At 42.3% G+C, this 21,886-nt stretch overlaps 1 protein-coding gene and 1 non-coding gene across 6 annotated transcripts in view; both read left to right on the forward strand.

Annotated features, from left to right (window-relative positions):
- Positions 1-21,886, forward strand: part of BICD1 (BICD cargo adaptor 1) — a 271,113-nt gene that overhangs the window by 243,074 nt on the left and 6,153 nt on the right. For 3 of the 5 annotated variants that reach the window (XR_004176036.1, XM_003906183.5, XM_003906184.5), the window contains one exon: positions 11,792-11,867. The exons of 1 other annotated variant lie outside the window; for it this stretch is intronic. Coding sequence is in view for 3 of the 4 variants with exons in the window: in XM_003906183.5 (XP_003906232.1) it covers positions 11,792-11,867 (76 nt within the window). In the remaining variant the exon portion in view is untranslated. Of the gene's footprint in view, positions 1-11,781; positions 11,868-21,886 lie in introns of all 5 variants that reach the window. One more of the 5 variants, XM_031650415.1, reaches the window with a different exon arrangement.
- LOC116269004 lies at positions 18,666-18,767 on the forward strand. Its single transcript, XR_004176330.1, has one exon. It is a non-coding gene; the product is annotated as a U6 spliceosomal RNA (small nuclear RNA).

Below are 21,886 nucleotides of genomic sequence, written 5' to 3' on the forward strand. Positions count from 1 at the left end.
TCTGCAAGAAGCAGACACCTCCTTTTGGGGTGACCAGAAATAATGACTGAAATTTGACTTTGCATGGTCTGATAGACAAGAGCATTTCCGATGAATATAATGATAGGAGGAATAGCTTGTTGAAATGAATTTCTCCTATGATCCATTTTGACCTTTCTTATTTCATCATTGTTAATAGCATTTACTTTGTTTCTTGAAGCTGAAAACCTTAAGGGCATTCGATTCCTCCCTTTCCTTTGTCCATCATGTCTAATGGATGGACTCAGGGCTGCATGCTTTCACAAACATTCTCTCACCTGATGTTCACGTGAACCCTGCAGGATTGGTGTTTAATGTTCTCACTTAACAGAAAAACTGAGGCTCAGAACAGTTAAGTCACTTCTTCAGTGTCCCTAGCTACTGGTTGTTGGAGCTGGAATCTAACAGAGAGACAGAGGTCTTTCTGATGGACTCTAAATTTCATGCTGAAATGGAGAAGAGCTGAGGAGCACAGAGGAGAGAGAATAGAGAATAAAGAGGGCTAGGTGCGGTGGCTCATGCCTGTAATCCTAGCGCTTTGGGAAACTAAGGTAAGCGAATCGTTTGAGCGCAGGAGTTCAAGAGCAGCCTTGGCAACATGGCAAAACCCTGTCTCTACAAAAAGTTAAAAATAATAAGCTGGGCGTAGTGGCACTGGGGAGGCTGAGGTGGGAGGATTGCCTGAACCCGGGAGGCAGAGGTTGCAGTGAGCCGAGAGCACACTACTGCAGGCTAGCCTGGGTGACAGAGTGAGACTCCATCTCAAAAAATAAAAGAAGAAAGCTGAGAGGCCATAGGAAATGGCTGCAGAAGTATCATTGGCAAATGCAAGGAAATTATTGTGGTGTACCCTCACTTAAGACCCCAGTGCATGTAAGCGTGTTAGTAACTGATTATGGAGAGCACCTTTGTGCTATTTTCAGAATTCCTGGGTGTGGGAGACTTTTATAACTGTGCAACTTTTCTATCTCCACATCAGTGCACAGTATATGGACATTTATGTTTTCTGCTAACACAACTCTTCACATTCCGCTCCCGTCAGTTTAGTTTTCCCCAGTACCACTGTTTTGACCACTTTCACACTTCTGTCTACAGTGCTTTTGCTAAGAAGGAATCGGCTAAATTCGAATGCAGATTCTCCTTCTTTTTTTTTTTTTGAGACGGAGTTTCGCTCTTGTTGCCCAAGCTGGAGTGTGATGGCGCCATCTCGGCTCACTGCAACCTCCACCTCCCGGGTTCAAGCAATTCTCCTGCCTCAGCCTCCCGAGTAGCTGGGATTACAGGCGCATGCCACCACGCCCGGCTAATTTTTTGTATTTTTAGTAGAAATGGGGTTTCACCATGTCAGCCAGGCTGGTCTCGAACTCCTGACCTCAGGTGGTCCACCTGCCTTGGCCTCCTAAAGTGCTGGGATTACAGGCGTGAGCCACCACGCCCGGCCCCAGATTATCCTTCGTAATTTGTGCTTCCTGCCTTTTGTATACATCTTTTTCACTTTGAGTTTCCTTGAATTAAAACTTTTTAATTCAACTCTTGGATTGCTTAGTTTTGAATAATTTGAGAGAATTTGGGCTGTTCTTGGTTTATTTAGACCGAAGAAGTACTCTCGGCAGAGTAAAAAGGAGCACTAACTGCTTCTACTTTGCAGCAAGAATCAAAGACTGTGTTAGTATGCAGGGGCTTCCATCACATGACCACAGACTGGATGCCTTAAACAACAGAAGTTTATTTTCTCACAGTTCTGGAGGCCCGAAGTTCAAAATTGAGGTGTCTGCAGGTCTGTTTTCTCCTGAGGTCTCCCTCCTTGGATTGCAGAAGGCCACTTCTCACTGTCCTCACGTGGTCTTTCGTCTGTGCACTGCATCCCTGGTGTCTCTCTGTATGTATTAATCCTCTCTCCTTTACAAGGACACCAATCAGATTGGATTAGGGCCAGCTCTAACAGTGTCACTTTAAGCACCTCTTGTAAAGGTCCTGTGTTCAAATACAGTTGCATTCTAAGGTTCTGAGAGTTAAGGCTTCAGTATATGAATTTAGGGGAACACAATTCAGTCTATAACATCATGGGCCACTCCACTGAAAGGGCGTGTATGGACAGCCAGAAACCTGGGCACAAGTTCTCACTCTGCCACTCTCTCCATGGGACCTAAGAAAATCACATAACCCTTCTGATCCTCAGTGTTCTAGTCTGTAAAATGGGGATTATGGCTACCAATCTCAGTTGAATTTTGTTTGTTTGTTTTTGTTTTTTGTTTTTTGTTTTGAGACAGAGTCTCGCTCTGTCGCTCAGGCTGGAGTGCGGTGGTGCAATCTCGGCTCACTGCAGCCTCCACCTCCTGGGTTCACGCCATTCTCCTGCCTCAGCCTCCCGAGTAGCTGGGATTACAAGCAAGCACCACCATGGCCAGAATTTTTGTTATTTTAGTAGAGATGAGGTTTCACCATGTTGGCCAGGCTGGTCTTGAACTCCTGAACTGAAGCTATCTGCCAGCCTCAGTTTCCCAAAGTGCTGGGATTACAGGCATGAACCACTGCTCCTGGCCTCAATTGAGTTTTCTAGGCACTAAAAAGCTTTTGTTCATTATAAAAGTCATACAGAGGCCAGGTGCATTGGCTCACACCTGAAGTCAAGAGTTGTAGACCATCCTGGCCAACATGGCAAAACCCTGTCTCTACTAAAAATACAAAAATTAACTGGGCATGGTGCTGTGCACCTATAGTCCCAGCTACTCACGAGGCTGAGGCAGGAGAATCGCTTGAACCCAGGACGTGGAGGTTGCAGTGAGCCGAGATTGCACCACTGCACTCCAACCTGGCAACAGAGTGAGACTCCATCTCAAAAAAAAAAAGGTAATACAGAAAGTGACCTTGCATAAACTTAGTTTCTCATTTCTAAACAAAAATAAAATATATCTCAGAGTTTTTACAAGGATTCAAGAGCTTTTGCATGCAAATTGTCTGCAAATATATATATATAGCACTTTTTATAAGCATTACATATTACCATTATTTCTCATCCATTCTTCTTTCTTCTACATTTCTTCTGCCTGCTCTCCCTTTTTTGTCATTGCCTAAAATTTCAATTAATGAATAGTTTGGGAGAACATGGCCAGATTTGGAAAAAGAAGGAAGAGAGGTATCTTTTCCTTCCCATAAGGACTAAAAGAGGATGTCTCTGTGCTTTGATCATAACTATGGAGTGTTAATTTTAGGACAATCTATAACGCTCTGTCAATTTCCTAGTTAACGCTTTCAAAATTAAATGTTCTTGCTTTTCTACTGTTAATCATCTGTTCTTATTGAAAGGTCTTTAATGAATATTGACTGTTTTCTCCAAGTTTATAAGATTTTTGGTCTAAAGTGGTTGTCTTAGTCCATTTTCTGTTGCTTATAACAGAATACTTGAAACTGGGTGATTTATAAAGAAAAGGAATTTGTAATTTGCAATTATGGAGGCTGAGAAGTCCAAGGTCACGGCAAGAGCCTTCTTGCTGGTGGGGACTCTGCAGAGTCCCAAAGTGGTGCAGGGCATCACACGGCAAGGGGGCTGGACGTGCTAAGTCAGGTCTGTCATCCTCTTATAAAGCCACCAATTCCACTCCCATCATAATCCATCAGTCCATTAACCCATTAATCCATTAATTCACGAATGGATTTATCTATTCATGAGGGCAGACCCATATGATCCAATCACCTCTTAAAAAGTTCCACCTCTCAATACTGCCACATTGGAGATTAAGCGTCAACATGAATTTTGGAGGGGATATTCAAACCATAGCAGTGGTATCTATTTGAATGTATTTACTTTCAAATAGATAGTAGCAGCAATGTTCTATGATAGCAGTTGTTCAAATAAATGTATTAAACCTTTTTTATAAACAGTCTTGGAAAGAGCACACCAAGTTAGCAAAGATAATAACTAAGAGTCTCATCAAGAGGCATGCGTGTTCCTTGTATCATCAACTTCCATTTCTCCTGCCTATTTTTAAGAATATAAGGCCGGGTGTAGTGGCTCACCCCTGTAATCCCAGCACTTAGGGAGGCCGAGGTGGGTGGATCACAAGGTCAGGAGTTTGAGACCAGTCTGGCCAATATGGTGAAACCCCATCTCTACCAAAAAAATATAAAAAAGTAGCCAGGTGTAGTAGCGCATGCCTGTAATCCCAACTACTCGGGAGGCTGATGCGGGAGAATTGCTTGAACCCAGGAGGCGGAGGTTACAGTGAGCCGAGATCACGACACTGCACTTCAGCCTGGGTGACAGAGTGAGACTCCGTCTCAAAAAAAAAAAACAAAAAACAAAAAAACAATATAAGTATATGAATTGCCCATTTTCAAAACAGGAAAGGAAAAGAAGAAAGCACACATCCCTTTTTTTCTCACTTTTCTTGTTGAAGGAAAGAGACTGAAAAATCATGAACTTACGAAAGATAGAGGAAGAGGTGCCTGAGGAGAAATAGAATATTTTTAAGTAAGAGGATTAGTACCTATATATGTCAGAAGAAGAAATGTAGAAATACAGTTTTTTACACAGTGGAAAAGAAAAGTTTCTCTAAACTGTAGACCAACAAACTTGAGCCTCATCCTGGGCAAATTTCTGGAAATGGATGAGTTACAAATGCTCTCCATAGAATGGGGATTGTTAAAAGCCAGTGTGAGTTCGTCAAGAATGACTTGAACTGGACTACCCACATTCTCTATCTCATAAGACCAGGGAAATGGTAAAATAATGTGTCTGAACTTGGGCAAGCAACTAACCAGACATTTTTTAAAAAATATTCTTGAGACAAATGAGAAATCAATTCTAGAGGATAATATAATTGTGTAGACTCATAACTAAGTGAATGATATATGCAAAGGGTCCAAATTCATTGACTTATATTTATGAAATATGATCTTCACATAGCGTGACCTTATTATTAATTGCTAATCTTACATAAAGTTATCAAGGTCATGATTCTCACATTTTCTGATTTGAGAGAGAAAAAAATGCTAAATGACGGAATAGGATCCAAAATATTCATCAGATAGGAAGAGGTGAAATATTTCACATGTATTTTAAACATAAAGTTTAAATGGATACGAAATATTGTGCTAGAATTCCAAGCATTATAAGATGGAGGAAGAATGACTTGATAGCACTATCTGTAAACAAAGCCAGCTCAATGGAAATAGCAGTGTGATATGGCTGTCCAAAAATGCCATGAGGTTTCTGCTGTTTTAATAGAACTGGGATGTCTCAGATGAGACAAAACAGTGCCACTGTACTTTTCACCAGGCATATCTTACCACACAGGATTTCCTTTCTTATCACCGCATTTTTAGAAGGATGTGCACAAACTGGAACAAGGTCAGAGAGCAAAAGAAGATTGAGGGAAATTGACATCACATCTTAAAAGGAAGAAATGGGGTTGGGCCTGATGGCTCACACCTATAATCCCAGCACTTTCAGAGGCCGAGGCGGGTAGATCATTTGAGGCCAGGAGTTTGAGACCAGCCTGGCCAACATGGTGAAACCCCATCTCTACTAAACATACAAAAATTAGCCAGGCATGGCAGCACATGCCTGTAATCCCAGCTACTCTGGAGGCTGAAACACAAGAATCACTTGAACCTGGGAAGCGGAGTTTGCAATGAGCCAAGATCGCGTCACTTCACTCCAGCCTGGGCAACAGAGCGAGACTCCACTCCAAAAAAAAAAAAAAAAAAAGAAAGAAAAGAAAAGAACTTGGATACTTGGCCTGAGGAAAACTCAGAGGACAGAGATAGTTTTCATGGGAATATGTGGAGCACCCGGAAGTGTTTGTGGTCATGAGGGAAAGAGATGTGGTGTAGAAAGTACGATCTCATGAAAAAGTAGGGATGCATTAGTTCTCAAGTCAGGAAAACGAGGAGGTGGGCTCAAGCAATGCTACAGGAGACTGTTTGCCACAAATAACTGCTGCTGTGCCTGCCCCAGAGCACTTAGGCCCCAAAGAAGCCACCTCTGCAGCCTCACTACTCATCCTGGCTTGGTTTGGTCTCCACAGATGGGCTTTCACCCACATGGTGCTCACCAGTGCCCACTACTGCCATCTGGGCCAGGTGTGAAGCCAAAACATGAAAGTGTTCCCTGTCTCCTACATGAGCTGCTCCTTCCCATCCCAAACAGCCACCAGTGGGCTCCTGGACTCCCTAAAGCATTGACTTTTAGAAAATTTGGTAGTTTGGCTGGGCGCAGTGGCTCACGCCTGTAATCCCAACACTTGGGGAGGTCGAGGCAGGTGGATCACCTGAGGTCAGGAGTTCAAGACCAGCCTGGCCAACATGGCGATACCCCGTCTCTACTAAAATTATAAAAATTAGCCAGGCATGGCGGTGTGTGCCTGTAATCCCAGCTACTCGAGAGGCTGAGGCAGGAGAATCACTTGAACCCGGGAGGCGGAGGTTGCAGAGAGCCGAGATTATGCCATTACACTCCAGCCTGGGCGACAAGAGCGAAACTCTGTCTCAAAGAAAACAAAAGAAAATTGGTTAGTTTTCTAAATTACATTGAAAATTTTATAAATAATAGAAGCCCGAGAGAAAACCACACAGCAAAACTTTCTCTCCCTGCCAATGAAATGTAATATCTTCAGCCACCTCTTTTTAAAAACTGAATATTATCTTCATTCGTCTACCCTTCATTTTGCTTTGTGTTTTTGAGAGCGTTGGTTGCCTTAAAATCAGTATCTCAAATCTCTGGCGAAGTTCCTTCTGTTTCTTTGACTCTATGACCCTGATATTTTCTAGAAGTAGCTGGTGTCAACTTGAGAAGCATCCAGAGGAGTGAACAGAAAAGCAGCCTTAGCATTAAAGACGCTAAATTTAAATCCTTGTTCTGCCACTTCCTAACTGTGTGACCTTGGGCAAGTTAATACACATAGTGATCTTGGATTAATCAGTGGAGGCTTGTAGAGCACCTACTGTGATGGCAAATTCTGTGTTTGTTTCTGGCAGGAGAGATTATAAAAAGAAGTTAAATAAAAATATATATATATATATGTGAGACTATGATATACTCCCATATTATCAAAAACACTTATTTTCCTCAATGTAGGAATAGTGCGAGCCTGTCGACCCAGCTGTTTTAGAGGCTGAAGTGAGAGCATCACATGAACCCAGGAGTTCAAGACCAGGCTGGGCAACATAGCAAGACCCTGTCTTAAAACAGATAACAACTGTAAAGTCTATAGGAAAGATTACATCACGTTGATTCAGAAAATAGTTTCCTCTCTTGTTTCTCCCTTTCTTTTCTATCTTCCTTCTACATGAGGCCCTTGTTTATGGAGGAATGTCATACAAGGGTACTTTTCTTGTGCATATCAAGACAGACCTATAGATGCTTTGAGCTATAGTATTCCATATTCATCCCTGCCCTTGAGGCATTAGTAATCTCTTGAGCTGGGCACGGTGGTACACACTTGTAGTCCCATCTACTCACGAGATTGAGGCAGGAGGATTGCTTGAACTCATTGCACTACAGCCTGGGCGACACAGCAAGAGCTTGTCTCTAAAAAAATACATAATCTCTTAAGTATGCTATGACATTTCTCAAGCCTGTGGCCTTATATAAATGTACAGCATTTTCTAATTCCATTCTGATCATTTCAAATAAACACTTTAATTTTATGAAAAAATGTCTTATTACTGTTACTAAAGACCATAGAAAGTTTGTAGTTACAAAGAAGTTACTTGACTAACTCATTTTGTTAGATGCCAGCCTAGATATCACAACCTCCAGGAAGTACTCCCTTATCTCTTAGATTTAGTTATGTTAATTAGATTTAGTTGTGTATGGTTAGTTAGATTCAGTCTAATTTAATTTAATTAACTTCCGCTATGAGGTCCTGTAACACCCTACACTTTCCCTATCATAGGAGGCAATACAGTGATAACTCTGCAAGTTCAACTCGGCCCTTGGACCATACAGTCCTGGATTCAAATTGTACCTCTACCTCCTAGTAGAGTTTGTCAAGTTACTTAACCTAAGTTCCCCTTTCCTTATACGTAAAGTGAGATTAATAAAACAGGGTTATAGAAGAGAATGTATATTAAGTGCCTATACAGTGCCTGACACATCGTAAGCAATAAATAAGTACTAGATGCTGTCATCATCACCATCACCATCATCATCACCATCACCATCATGACACTTCATTGTAGTTGCTTATTAAATATGCTTATCTTCCTCCATGAAGCAGAGACCACATTTTCTCTGTTCACCTTTTTCCCCCTGCTGCCTAACACAGTTTCTGACACAAAAATAGAAGTTTAGTAACTTGACTGTTGAATGGTTTAGACAAACCCTGGTGGCCAAACACCAATGGCTTTGTGGGTTCTACAATGCCTGCTGCTCCTTAATGCACATAGCTGTCATCTTTTATGCCTCCCAAAGCAACAAGTTCCTTCAAGAGTGGCCTAGTTCCTTCAAGAATGAGCCTAGCAGAATAGATCCTAGATGGAGCAGGGGAGATCACTCAGAGCCAGCAGCATCTCAGAGCTACAAGGGGCTTCCTCAGCCTCCCAACCTACCTCCTTCATTTTACAAAGTACGTGCTAAGACACATCCGTGACTCAGCCAGGCTACAATTGACACAATGGAGGGCTGTAGACCTGAGAACAGGGATTTAGAAGACAATTGAGTCAGAGCAATGTAGCTACATTTTAGTTTAATTTTTTAAATCTATCACCATTTTATCTATGAAATTTGTTTTTTATTCTTTAAGGATAACATGTAGCTAAGTGCTTATAAATAATAAATGCAAAATCATAATAATTAGCTTGGCTAGGAGCAGTGGCTCACACCTGCAATCCCCACATTTTGGGAGGCCGAGGCAGGAAGACTGCTTGAGGCCAGGAGTTCAAGATCAGCCTAGGTAAAATAGCGTGACCCTATCTCTACAAAAATTTTAAAAATTAGCAGGGTGTGGTGGTGTGTGCCTGTAGTCCCAGCCACTCAAGAGGCTGAGGCAGGAGGATCACTTGAGCCCAGGTATTGGATGCTGAAGTGAGCTATGATAGCCACCTAGGCAACAGCATGACATCCTGTCTCAAAAACTAAATAAATAGGCCGAGTGCAGTGGCTCACAGCTGTAATCCCAGCACTCTGGGAGGCCAAGGCGGGTGGATCACCTGAGGTCAGGAGTTAGAGACCAGCCTGGCTAACGTGGTGAGACCCCATCTCTACTAAAAACACGAAAAATTAGCTGGGCATGGTGGTGCATGCTTGTAATCCCAGCTACTCGGGAGGCTGAGGCAGGAGAATTGCATGAACCCAGGAGGTGGAGATTGCAGTGAGCCGAGATTGCACTATTGCACTCCAGCCTGGGCAACAAGAGCGAAACTCTTGTCTCAAAACTAAAATAAAATAAAAAATAAATATTAGCCAGAGATGATGTTACTTCTAACGAAGGAAAAAGTAATATTCACTACAAATATGAAGAATGTCTACCACCTCTCTAGCATTTCATTAAGGGAGTACACTGTGGTTCTGATCACCTGCTTTCTGAATTTTATCATAAATTATATTTTGAATGAATAATAATCTGTGACTGTATTGGCAAAAATAGTCAAATATGAGATATTTTTAAAAGATGTAAGCCATTTGAATACTCTAGTTACTCTAATTCTAAGGATCGCTATTCCACAGAGGCCACTACTCTGCTTTAGAAGAGTTTCATTATACTTCCCTAGCAATGTAAGACATGAGGAATCCAGAGTGGTTTTTACATCCCTTGCATTTACCCAAATACACCATCAGAGGGCAGCGCACACCTGGTTAACTTAAAAACTGCCTGTGGTGGCCTTATCAAAATAGTTGTCAAATTAGTCTAAGACATTCCTAAATTACCACTCAGATAGGCAGGAAAGCTGTTGGAAAAGACAAAAGGAGCAAAGATTTTTAAAAAGACAAAAGAATGCATTCCTTAAGACTCTGAGTTTCTACAAAAGGGAATCTGGAGCTAATCAATGCTGCAAAATGGGATAATAGAGTTAAAAAAGGAATTTTCTCAATCTGAGAAAACAGATTTGTTACATTTGAAAGACTTTTACTGCATATGATCATCTGAACACCAGCTACTAAACAAAAATCAGATCTCCTTGTTCCTGTTAAGATGTGCTAATTAGTAAGATGGCAACAAAGCCCACCATATAAAAGGGTCCCTTCAGTAATGTTTTCTTGAGTGAACAAAAATCAAGCCTGCCTTATATTGTATTCTGCTTTGCATCACAAACAGTTTTAGCGTATTTCTGGAAAAGCATCAGCAGTTTTTTTGAATTTTAAATTCTGGAATTATATAACTATATAGGCAGGCTTTTTTATAATAGAATATATTAGCTTTAAAACAGGTGATATTTAAACAGAAGACTTTAAATGTAAAAATCAGTAGAGCCTCGTTAAGGCTGTAAATCCAGAATTTGTGATAATGTGGATTAAATATTATTTACATAACATATAAGGAGGCTGGGCGCAGGGGCTCGCGCCTGTAATCCCGGCACTTTGGGAGGCCGAGGCAGGTGGATTACCTGAGGTCAGGAGTTCGAGACCAGCCTGACCAATATGGTGAAACCCCATCTCTACTAAAAATATAAAATTAGCCAGGCGTGGTGGCACATGCCTGTAATCCCTGCTCCTGTGGAGGCTGAGGCAGGAGAATCGCCTGAACCCAGGAGGCGGAGGTTGCAGTGAGCTAAGATTAAGCCATTGCACTCCAGCCTGGGCAACAAGAGCAAAACTCTGTCTCAAATAAACAAACAAACACATATAAGGAAAGGGATTTGCTAAGCAAATGCATAGTCTAAGCAGTGGGCAAGAGGAAATGCTTCAATTATTTAAGAATTTTTAAGTTTAATTCTAATCTTGTTTGCAAAAGAAATATGATGTATATGCATTTCTAACCAGCTTCTTGCATGATTCTAATATAGTCACCTAGTACCAGTAAACAGACTGCTCTTTGATTTTTTTTAGAACACCAGGCACTGCTTTCTTGGAGTAGATGATTAACCCAGCTAAAGCTTGATTTTTACTAGCTAGCACTTTGTTAACCTAGTGTGTTATATTGTGTGACTTTAAAATGATAAAAACAAAATAAAGTGGAGTTCTTATTCAGGTTAGTGCTCTAGTCCAAGTCACTAACAATTTACTATGTAATAGACATTCTAAGATTTCTGCCAACGATTCTACTTTCAATATATGAAATCAATTTTCAGAAAACTGTAAAGATGATTTCCTCGTTCAATTAAGATTCTACTAATTATAGAAAAGATTATATTGCACACTTTTCTCAAGTTACCTATGGGACTGACTATATGTCCATGTGTCCTGACAGTAAAGTCAGTTATCTGAATACGTTCCATTTTGGAGTAACAGATCTAAGTGCTAAACAATTCACCACCACCACATTCAAGTTTAGAACTGGAAGATCTTTCATTATATTAATAGACCCTTTATTTTTAGATATAACAAAATACCAAAGATAAATGACCACATATGTCCTAATGTACTTGAGAAATCTCGCTACTAATGCTGTGTCACTAATTTTTTAGTACTGTATTTAAGAAAAAACAAAAAAAAACCCTGTCTTTTCTATTGGCATCATTCAAGAAAAAAAAAAAAAAAGCTGAATCAGGATGTTTCTGTGTGAATGCACATTCCTCACTAAATCTCTCAGGCAGCTGCTTTAGTCACTGTTACTAACACCTTGCTCTGTCATCTCTTTGTATACATGTCTAATTTATCAGTTTCTTGTAGATTGTCAGCAGCCTGCTGCCTCCGTACCGCCACAGTGCTCACAACTAGCCGGGAGGCAAGACTGCCCGACTGTCAGGTAAATTCAGATGTCCTTTCCCTTCCCACCCAGCTGCATGTCAGATCCATAGACCCCAGCTCCACTTTCCAACACCTGAACTGCCTAGGCATCTTTATGTTTTGCTATATTTTATTTCAAGTGTGGGTTACATAGACACACATTGGACACCTGTAGTCCCTGTGTTCCCAATGGGAATACAAGAGAGCTGGGGTTTATTTTGCTGGCTGCCAGCTGGTAGTCTACAGGCTGCGTTCAGCCCCTTTGTCTGTGTAAATACTTGGATTAGTCCACTGTTTCATTCCTTTCCAAAAAATAAAAGCTGGAATTGTTATGATGTTTGTCCTACTTTTCATTTTCTTTTGTCTTTAAAATATATTTATTTTCCTATAGAATCCAAGGGACACCAATATACTAATTGACTTGCTTTGATTCCTATACATTATATGTATTAAAACATCACTCTATACTCCATGAATATGTACAATTATTATTTGTCAATTTAAAAAAATAAAATCCCCGCTACTCAGGAGGCTGAGGTAGGAGGATCAATCGCTTGAGCCTGGGAGTTCAAGGCTGCAGCGAGCTATGATCACACCACTGCACACCTGCCTGGTGAGTAAGATCCTGTCGCTAAAAAACAAAACAAAACAAAAACCACAGTAAAATAAAATGTTTAAATAGGCCAGGCGTGATGATTCACACCTGTAATCCCAGCACTTCGGAAGGCTAAGGCAGAGGGATTACCTGAGGTCAGGAGTCTGAGACCAGCCTGGGCAACATGGTGAAACCCCGTCTCTACTAAAAATACAAAAATTAGCCAGACGTGGTGGCACATGCCTGCAATCCCAGCTACTCAGGAGGCTGAGACAAGAGAATCACTTGAACCCGGGAGGTGGAGGTTGCAGTGAGCTAAGATGGTGCCACTGCACTCCAACCTAGATGACAAAGAGAGAGTCCATCTAAAAAAAAAAAAAATTAAAAAATTAAAAAGATATGTATCTCAGGCCAACAAACAGGAAGATAGGAAGAATACAAAGGATTAGATACAAAGGCTGGGTGCAGTGCCTCACGCCTGTAATCTCAGCACTTTTGGGAGGCTGAGGCAGGAGGATTGCTTGAGTTCATGGATTTGCAGTTACAGTGAGTAAAATCACATCACTGCACTCCAGTCTGGGTGACAGAGCAAGACCCTGTCGATAGATAGATAGACAGACAGACAAAACAGCTGTGTAACAGTGTTTCTGTGTTTCTGTTCTCTGTCCACGCAGTAGCCTTGGTAAAAACTAAATTTGAAAGGTAGAGGAAAACATTGTAGTCAGCATTCAAAAGAAAATATTTGCTGTGACAGTGAACTTTATGTGAGATTACTTGAAAAATTGTAAAAGCAGGTTTGCACAGTCCCTGAACACTAACTGGAGAGTTTGCTGACAATTCCGATTCCAAAGGAAAGCTTTCCGAATCAGTCATGAATTGCCCTCCATCCTGGTGAACCTCCACATAGCATCTCAGCATTCCATCAGGACCTCGCCTCCATCCTGGAATCTTCAGCCACCTGGCCTCTGATGGTGCCAGACTTTAGTAGTCTGGTTGTGGTTTTCATTGTCTGCTCAGTGTTGTCTCCTTATCACAGCTGTTGCCCTTCTACCAGCGGAAGGCTTCTTTTGAGCAGGGGCAGGCCCAAACACTTTCCATGTGTGTCTGAGGAGTAGATGTCAGTAGCAGGCTACACGTGGTCGGGGTCAGAGCCAGGGGAGCTGGGGTGCCACAAGTGTGGAAGCACAGTGGCAGCTGAAGCCCAAGTGTCACATGGTCTCAGAGCCGATTGTGCAGCCAGTTTTATCAGTGGAACGTTGAGTTAGCACAGAAAGGTACATTACTGGCCAGGTGTCGTGGCTAACGCCTGTAATCCCAGCACTTTGGGAGGCTGAGGTGGGAGGAGGGCTTGAACCCAGAACTTCGAGACCAGTCTGGGCAACACAGGGAGACCGCCCCCCACCCCAACCTCTACAAACATTTTTTTAAAAATCAGCCAGGTGTAATGGCACATGCCTGTAGTCCCAGCTATTTAGGAAGCTGAGGTGGGAGGATCGCTTGAGCTGGTGAGGTCAAGGCTGCAGCGAGCTGTGATTGCACCACTGCGCTCCAGCCTCGGTAACAGAGCGAAACCTTGTCTCAAAAAACAAATAAATAAATAAAAAGAAAAATACATTATAAAATAGGTTACTAGCCAGCAGTTTCCAATTGGTGTCTTTTAGTCGATTGTTCCCACCACCTTCAGCAACAGGGCTTTAAGAAAGATTCTTCGCGGCCGGGTGCGGTGGCTCATGCCTGTAATCCCAGCACTTTCGGAGGCCGAGGTGGGCGGATCACGAGGTCAAGAGATCGAGACCATCCTGGCTAACATGGTGAAACCCTGTCTCTACTTAGCGGGGCATGGTGGCGTGTGCCTATAGTCGCAGCTATTCAGGAGGCTGAGGCAGAATAATCACTTGAACCCGGGAGGCGGAGGTTGCAGTGAACCAAGATGGTGCCACTGCACTCCAGCCTGGTGACAGAGCGAGACTCTGTCCCAAAAAAGGAAAAAAAAAAGAAATAATGATAGTATAATTATAGATTTATCTCAGTTATGTAAGTAACTGAATGTAAATATTCAAACTCGTCTCAGTGGGATTCTACATGTGTCGCGGTTAAGAACATAGGCTCTTCACCTACAGTCCATTCTCTACCAAGCACCCCCAGCCCTTACCCAGGGCCTGGGTCAGTGCTGGGCACATGACAGCTGTTCACTGAATATTGATTATACCCGAATGAGTGAATGAGCTCTGGAATCAGGTTGCTTGGGTTGAAATCCCACCTCTAATACCCACTAGTTGTTTAATTTTGGAAAATTTCTTGTGCTGGCTAAGATTCCATTTCTTCACTTGTAAAGTTCAAGTGACAGTAGTTATTGGGGGAATTCAGTGAGGCACACTCCTGGCTTGGAGTGTCTGCTCGGGAACTGTTATCAATACTCTTTTAGTATCTTCCCATTCCTCAAGACAAAGATCTGCAATCTCTCAACCTCTCTAATTTGCTTGAAGAAAGCATGGAGCAGGCTACTGTTTCGTTTGCTTGTTTGTTTCAGATTGGGTCTGGCTAGGTTGCCCAAACTGGACTTGAACCCTGGGCTCAAGCAATCCTCCTGCCTCAGAAGACTACTGCTTTAAGTGTTTCCATTAAGTAGGAAATTGAAAGGCTAGCAGGAGATTTTTTTAACTTTTTTTTTTTTCCACCTTGCTTGTTTTTTGAGAACCAGTTTGACTAAACAATTATGTAGTCTAGTTCCATCTGTTCTGAGATTAATGAATTTAGGTTGCTTACTACTGCCACAGGGATGATTTACTTCAAAGAAAAGCAATTTAATGAATTGCAAATATTTCCAGCTTCTCAAATGTTTCCAGTTTCTACCCGCATGAATACAGCCTGATCTAGAGCCCAATTCTACTGTTCCCCATCGTGGTCTGCATAAAGAAATGATTAAATGCATATAGATCTGAAAAGGCTCCTTTTCAAAGTTGCTGGGATGATGACTGACTCTCTTCCCACCCATAACCCACTGCTAAATGGGTCAATGTTAGTATTTCATTGCCCTTTTTACTCCTTCTTGGCAGAAAAGTTAACCCATAGCCAACATTCAAATTCTTAGTATAAACCAGACAAGGTTTCAGTTCTTTTTTTTTTTTTTTTTTTTTTTTTTGAGACAGAGTCTCCCTCTGTCACCCAGGCTGGAGTGCAGTGGCACGATCTCGGCTCACTGCAAGTTCCACCTCCCGAGTTCACACCATTCTCCTGCCTCAGCCTCCTGAGTAGCTGGGACTGCAGGCGTCCCCACCACGCCCATTTAATTTTTTTGTATTTTTTAGTAGAAGGCGGGGTTTTACCATGTTAGCCAGGATGGTCGATCTCCTGACCTCGCTGATCCACCAGCCTCAGCCTCCCAGTGCTGGGGATTTAGAGGCATGTAACCTCCCGTAAGGGGTGAGCCAGTTATTACACCCATTTTTTTGTTGTTTTTGTTTGGTTTAGTTTTTTGGCTTTTGTTTTTGTTTTTGTTTTGAGACAGAGTCTCCCTCTGTTGCCCAGGCTGGAGTGCAGTGGCATGACCTTGACTCACAGGAACCTCCACCTCCTGGGTTCAAGCGATTCTCCTGCCTCAACCACCCAAGTAGCTGGAATTTCAGGTGTGCGCCACCACACCCAGCTGATTTTTGTATTTTTAGTAGAGACAGGGTTTCACCATGTTGGCCAGGCTGCTCTTGAACTCCTGACCTCCAGTGATCTGCGCGCCTCAGCCTCCCAAAGTACTGGGGTTACAAGCATGAGCCACCACCCCTGGCCTTACACCCATTTTTATGTGATGAATTCAAGGTTTGGGAAGGTAAAATGACTTGTTCAAGGTCACATATCCTGAACACAACTGAGCCCAGTGACTCCTACCTACCACCACAGGTGGCTGCACTGCAGAGGAGAAATCTGTTTCAGTTACACTGTGAGGAACAAAGTGAGAGTATGTAAATCACCCACCATGATTCCTTTTCCCTCAAACGAAAAGGAATATGTGTTTAATGGGAAATAGAAGATGTGCTAAGAATGTTGAGTTATTTCACATCAGGTGTTCTGTTTCTCATTTTGAAAAATGATTTTCAGTGCTGGGTGTGGTGGCTCATGCCTGTAATCCCAGTACTTTGGGAGGCCAAGGTGGGCGGATCACCTGAGGTCAGGAGTTTGAGACCAGCCTTGCCAACATTGTGAAACCCCATCTCTTCTAAAAAGACACAAATTAGCTGGGCATGGTGGCAGGCAACTGTAATCCCAGCTCCTTGGGAGGCTGAGGCAGGAGAATCACTTGGACCAGGGAGGCGGAGGTTGCAGTGAACCAAGCACTCCAACTTGGGCGACAGAGTGAGACTCTATCTTAAAAAAAAAATTATTTTGTACTTCCCTCAGTTTATACATATATTCAAACAGCTTTTAAGGTGAATGAATTTTTCAATAAAAGAGCATTTTCTCGCATTTAATAATGTAGAACTTTTCAGTTGGGCACAGTGACTCACCTCTGTAGTCCCAGCACATTGGGAGGCCAAAGTGGGAAGATGACTGGAGCCCAGGATTTCCAGACCAGCCTAGGCAACTTGGTGAAACCCTGTCCTTTAAAAAAAATACAAAAATTAGGCATAGTGGGCTGCATCTGTAGTCCCAGCTAGTCAGGAGGCTGCGGTTGGGGGATCGTTTGAGCCTAGGAGTTCAAGGCAGCAGTGAGCCGAGATTGTGCCACTGTGTTCCAGCTTGGGTGGCAGAAGAGGACCCTGTCTCCAAAAAAAGAAAAAAAGTAGAACATTTTCATGTATACTTTGTACAGGCTGATTCCATTGTAGAGCTAAATTATCAAAACTGTTTATAGATAATAGATATTATAATATGAAAGGAATGCCCAAGGTTTATAGCCTTGGATATAATATTGAAATATATAAAGTTGTTTAGTATTTAACACTTTCCTTCTATCAAGTAGTTTTCCACTTGGGAAAAAAAAAAAGAAACTTCCTGAAGAGGTATCCAATTTTCTATCTTAGTAACAGTTTCCTAAACTTGCTGTTTACAACGTGATCTACCTATGTAAAGTAAAATCAATGGTAAATGTTGAATAACAAGTGGACTCTTGAAAATATTTAGCAATCACAACTGAAACTGAATTCATTCTATGACTTAAATGATTATAATTTATCAAATATTTATATCCAAGAAATAGTATCTTAACCTGTAAGCCAAGAACGTGTGTTTTACAGGTTAATTTACACATAATATACACCATGGGATTGCAGCATTTTATGCAAATTAAAAATATAATACTATAGATAATAACTCACTTTATATGAGAAATCTATCTAAAGGAGTGAAAAAATGTTTAAATCATCACGAATGATGTAAGGTCAAGATGTGAGGCAAAGAGAGTTGTAACCCATATTTAAGCTATTGTTACACACTTCAGCTGGTCAAGCAGAAATATTTGTCCTCCTTTATCAAAAAGAGTACCGAGGCCAGGCGCAGTGGCTCACGCCTGTAATCCCAACACTTTGAGAGGCCAAGGCGGGCAGATCCCAAGGTCAAGAGTTCGAGACTATCCTGGCTAACACAGCGAAACCCTGTCTCTACTTAAAAAAAAAAAAAAATACAAAAAATTAGCCGGGTGTGGTGGCATGTGCCTGTAGTCCCAGCTACTCGGGAGGCTGAAGCAGGAGAATCGCTTGAACCTGGGAGGTGGAGGTTGCAGTGAGCCCAGATTGTGCCACTGCACTCCAGGCCGGGCGACAGATTGAGACTCTGTCTCAAAAAAAAAAGAGTATTGGATTACACAAGGTCTTCAAAAACATATCTTTCTTGGGCGGACATGGTGGCTCATGCCTGTAATCCTAGCACTTTGGGAAGTTGAGGCAGGCTGATCACTTGAGGTTCGAGTTCAAGACCAGCCTGGGCAACATGGTGAAACTCCGTCTCTACTAAAAATACAAATTAGCCAGGTGTGGTGGCACAGGCCTGTAATCCCAGCTACTCAGGAGGCTGAGGCACTAGAATTGCTTGAACCCAGGAGGCAGAGGTTGTAGTGAGCTGAGATCGCGCCACTGCATTCCAGCCTGGGCGACAAAGTGAGATTCTGCTCAAAAGAAAAGAAAAGATAAAAACCAACCCCATATCTTTCTTGTGTAATGTGACCATTCTGTGTTACTTGCCATAAATCACATTGCATAATATGTTTAATTCCCTAAAAAGAAATTAGTTCTGGTGCTGACTTCCACAGCACATACAGTAAAATTGGAATGATACAGAGACTAGCATGACCCCTACACGAGGATGACACAAATTAGTGAAGCGTTCCATATTAAAATAAAGTGAAAAGAAGAAATAAAACACTTAAAAAAAAGAAATTAGCTCTAAGTCATGCATATTTACAGAAAGAAACTGTTAGGTCCGTGGGAAAGTCTGACCTGTAACCTGCTGTTTCCCAGGCCGTCAAACTCCATTTGGAGGGTCAAGCATGAATCTTGCCATACATTATTTTCTGTTTTCTTTTTTAAAGATTTTCTTTTCTGTTTTTGAGACGGAGTTTTGCTATTGTTAACCAGGCTGGAGTGCAATGGCATGGTCTCGGCTCACCACAACCTCCACCTCCCGGGTTCAAGCGATTCTCCTGCCTCAGCCTCCGGAGTAGCTGAGATTACAGGCATGTGTCACGACGCCCGGCTTATTATTATTATTATTATTATTATTATTATCATTATTATTATTATTTGTATTTTTAGTGGAGACAGGGTTTCTCCATGTTGGTCAGGCTGGTCTTGAACTCCCAACCTCAGGTGATTCGCCTGCCCCGGCCTCCCAAAGTGCTGGGATTACAGGCGAGAGCCACTGCGCCAGGCCTAAGATTTTCTTAATTTATTTATTTATTTATTTTTTATTTTTTATTTTTGAGATAGAGTCTCACTCTGTCACCCTCAGGCTGGAGTGCATTGGCGCAATCTCGGCTCACTGCAAGCTCCGCCTCCTGGGTTGACGCCATTCTCAGTAGAGACGGGGTTTCACCATGTTAGCCAGGATGGTCTCTATCTCCTGACCTCGTGATATGCCCGCCTGGGCCTCCCAAAGTGCTGGGATTACAGGCGTGAGGCACCGCGCCCGGCCTTATTTTCCAATTTATAAATGAGGCCAGGCACGGTGGCTTGTGTGTAATCCCAGCACTTTGGGAGGCCGAGGTGGGCAGATCACTTGAAGTCAGGAGTTCGAGACCAGCCTGGCCAACATGGTGAAACCTCGTCTCTACTAAAAACATAAAAAAATTAGCCAGACGCGGTGGTGGGCACCTGTAATCCCAGCTACTCGGGAGGCTAAAGCAGAAGAATTGCTTGAACCCAGGACGGGAAGGTTGCAGTGAGCCGAGATCGTGCCACTACACTCCTGCCTGGGGGACAGAGTGAGACTTTATCAAAAAATTTTACAAATGAAACTATGCACTATTTTCTTAGGCTTTTTGTTGAAGCTCCAGTTCTCCCATGTTTACTTACCACATTTTAAAAATAGGTAGGAAAAATAATTTTTATCAGTGCTTGTCTTTTTTGTTGTTGTTGTTGTTGTTGTTGTTGTTGAGACAGAGTCTCGCTCTGTCACCCAGGCTGGAGTGCAATGGCGCGATCTCAGCTCACTGCCAACCTCTGCCTCCTGGGTTCACGCCATTCTCCTGCCTCAGCCTCCCGACTAGCTGGGACTACAGGCGCCCGCCACCAAGCCCGGCTAATTTTTATTGTATTTCTAGTAGAGACAGGGTGTCACCATGTTAGCCAGAATGGTCTCAATCTCCTGACCTCGTGATCCGCCCATCTCGGCCTCCCAAAGTGCTGGGATTACAGGCGTGAGCCACCGTGCCGGGCAATCAGTGCTTGTCTTAACCAGTACAGAACAGCAAATCTTCTTTTAAACTAAACTTACAGCACTTTAAAAAGTTTGGGAAGTAAGAATAACCTCAAGCCAATCAGATATTTTACATAATTGCGATTTTGTATTAAAATGTAAGAGATATAAAGGATAATTTCAATACCAAAGATAAAAATTATTTGTTTAATACTAATTTTAATGACTCCAACAATATTAGCTTTAAAAAGCTATGCTTAAATAGTAATAATGAGCCTTGAATCATTCTCTCAAACATCACTTCTGGCAGAAACGAATTATATAGTACTGACTTTCATAGTTTAAGGGAAAATAAGAGTTTTAGAAAAATACTCATCTTTTCTAATTAAAAAAAAAAAAAATCCCATGTTGTGATTCCCCCACTGCTAGTCTCATTTTTTTGTTTGTTTGTTTGAGAGGGAGTCTCGCCCTGTCGCGAGGCTGCTGGAGTGCAGTGACACCATCTTGGTTCACTGCAATCTCTGCCTCCTGGATTCAAGCAGTTCTCCTGCCTCAGCCTCCCAAGTAGCTGGGACTGCAGGCACACACCACCATGACCAGCTAATTTTTTTTTTGTATTTTTAGTAGAGACAGGGTTTCACCATGTTGGTCAGGATGGTCTCGATCTCTTGACCTCATGATCCACCCGCCCCGGCCTCCCAAAGTGCTGGGATTACAGGTGTGAGCCACTGTGCCCGGCCACTAATCACATTTTAGAAGGCCCAAACCCAAATGTGTTTTGTCATTTTATACTAGGAAACTCAAATGATTTTGCTTCTTTATTCTTCAAGATTATTCATCCAGACACTGATAGGCCTGAGCACGGGTTCATTCAAACTAGAGGTTATCATAGGCGGTCATTTGGAAAGCTACTATATACTTAACAAATGTGAAATGTTAGGCTGGACTCAGTGGCTCATGCCTATAATCCCAACACTTTGGGAGGCTGAGGCAGGTGGATCACCTGAGGTCAGGAGTTTGAGACCAGTCTGGCCAATATGGCAAAACCCCGTCGCTACTAAAAATACAAAAATTGGCCGGGCATGGTGGTGCGTGCCTGAAATCCCAGCTGCTTGGGAGGCTGAGGCAGGAGAATCGCTTGAACCCGGGAGGTGGAGGCTGCAGTGATCTGCCTGGGTAAAAGAGCGAGACTCATCTTAAAAAAAAAAAAAAAAAAGGTGAAATATAAAACTCTTCTGTATTTTTTATACCTCCAAGCCCAAGCAGGAATCCTTAGAGCAAATTAGACTTCCACAGGCAAATTCTTTATCCTAGTGAATCTGGATCTACCAGATAACTATAGAATCCTCTAAACTCCAAAGCCTTGTCAACCTACCAGTACCACCAGCATCAGTGGGAGCTCATTAAAAATGCAGAATCTCAGGTCCCACCCCACACCTAATGAATCCAAATCTGCCCTTTATACTGAGATCCCCAGGTAATTTGAATGCATATTAAAGTTTGAAAAGAACTGATCTCATGAAATCTTACAGCTAACGCAGAGACCTAGGAGAACAACACTGTGCAAAAATTGAAAAGAACTTCTGTAAAATGCTGGGGGC

The sequence above is a fragment of the Papio anubis genome, chromosome 9 (assembly GCF_008728515.1).
Source record: "Papio anubis isolate 15944 chromosome 9, Panubis1.0, whole genome shotgun sequence".
NCBI lineage: Eukaryota > Metazoa > Chordata > Mammalia > Primates > Cercopithecidae > Papio > Papio anubis.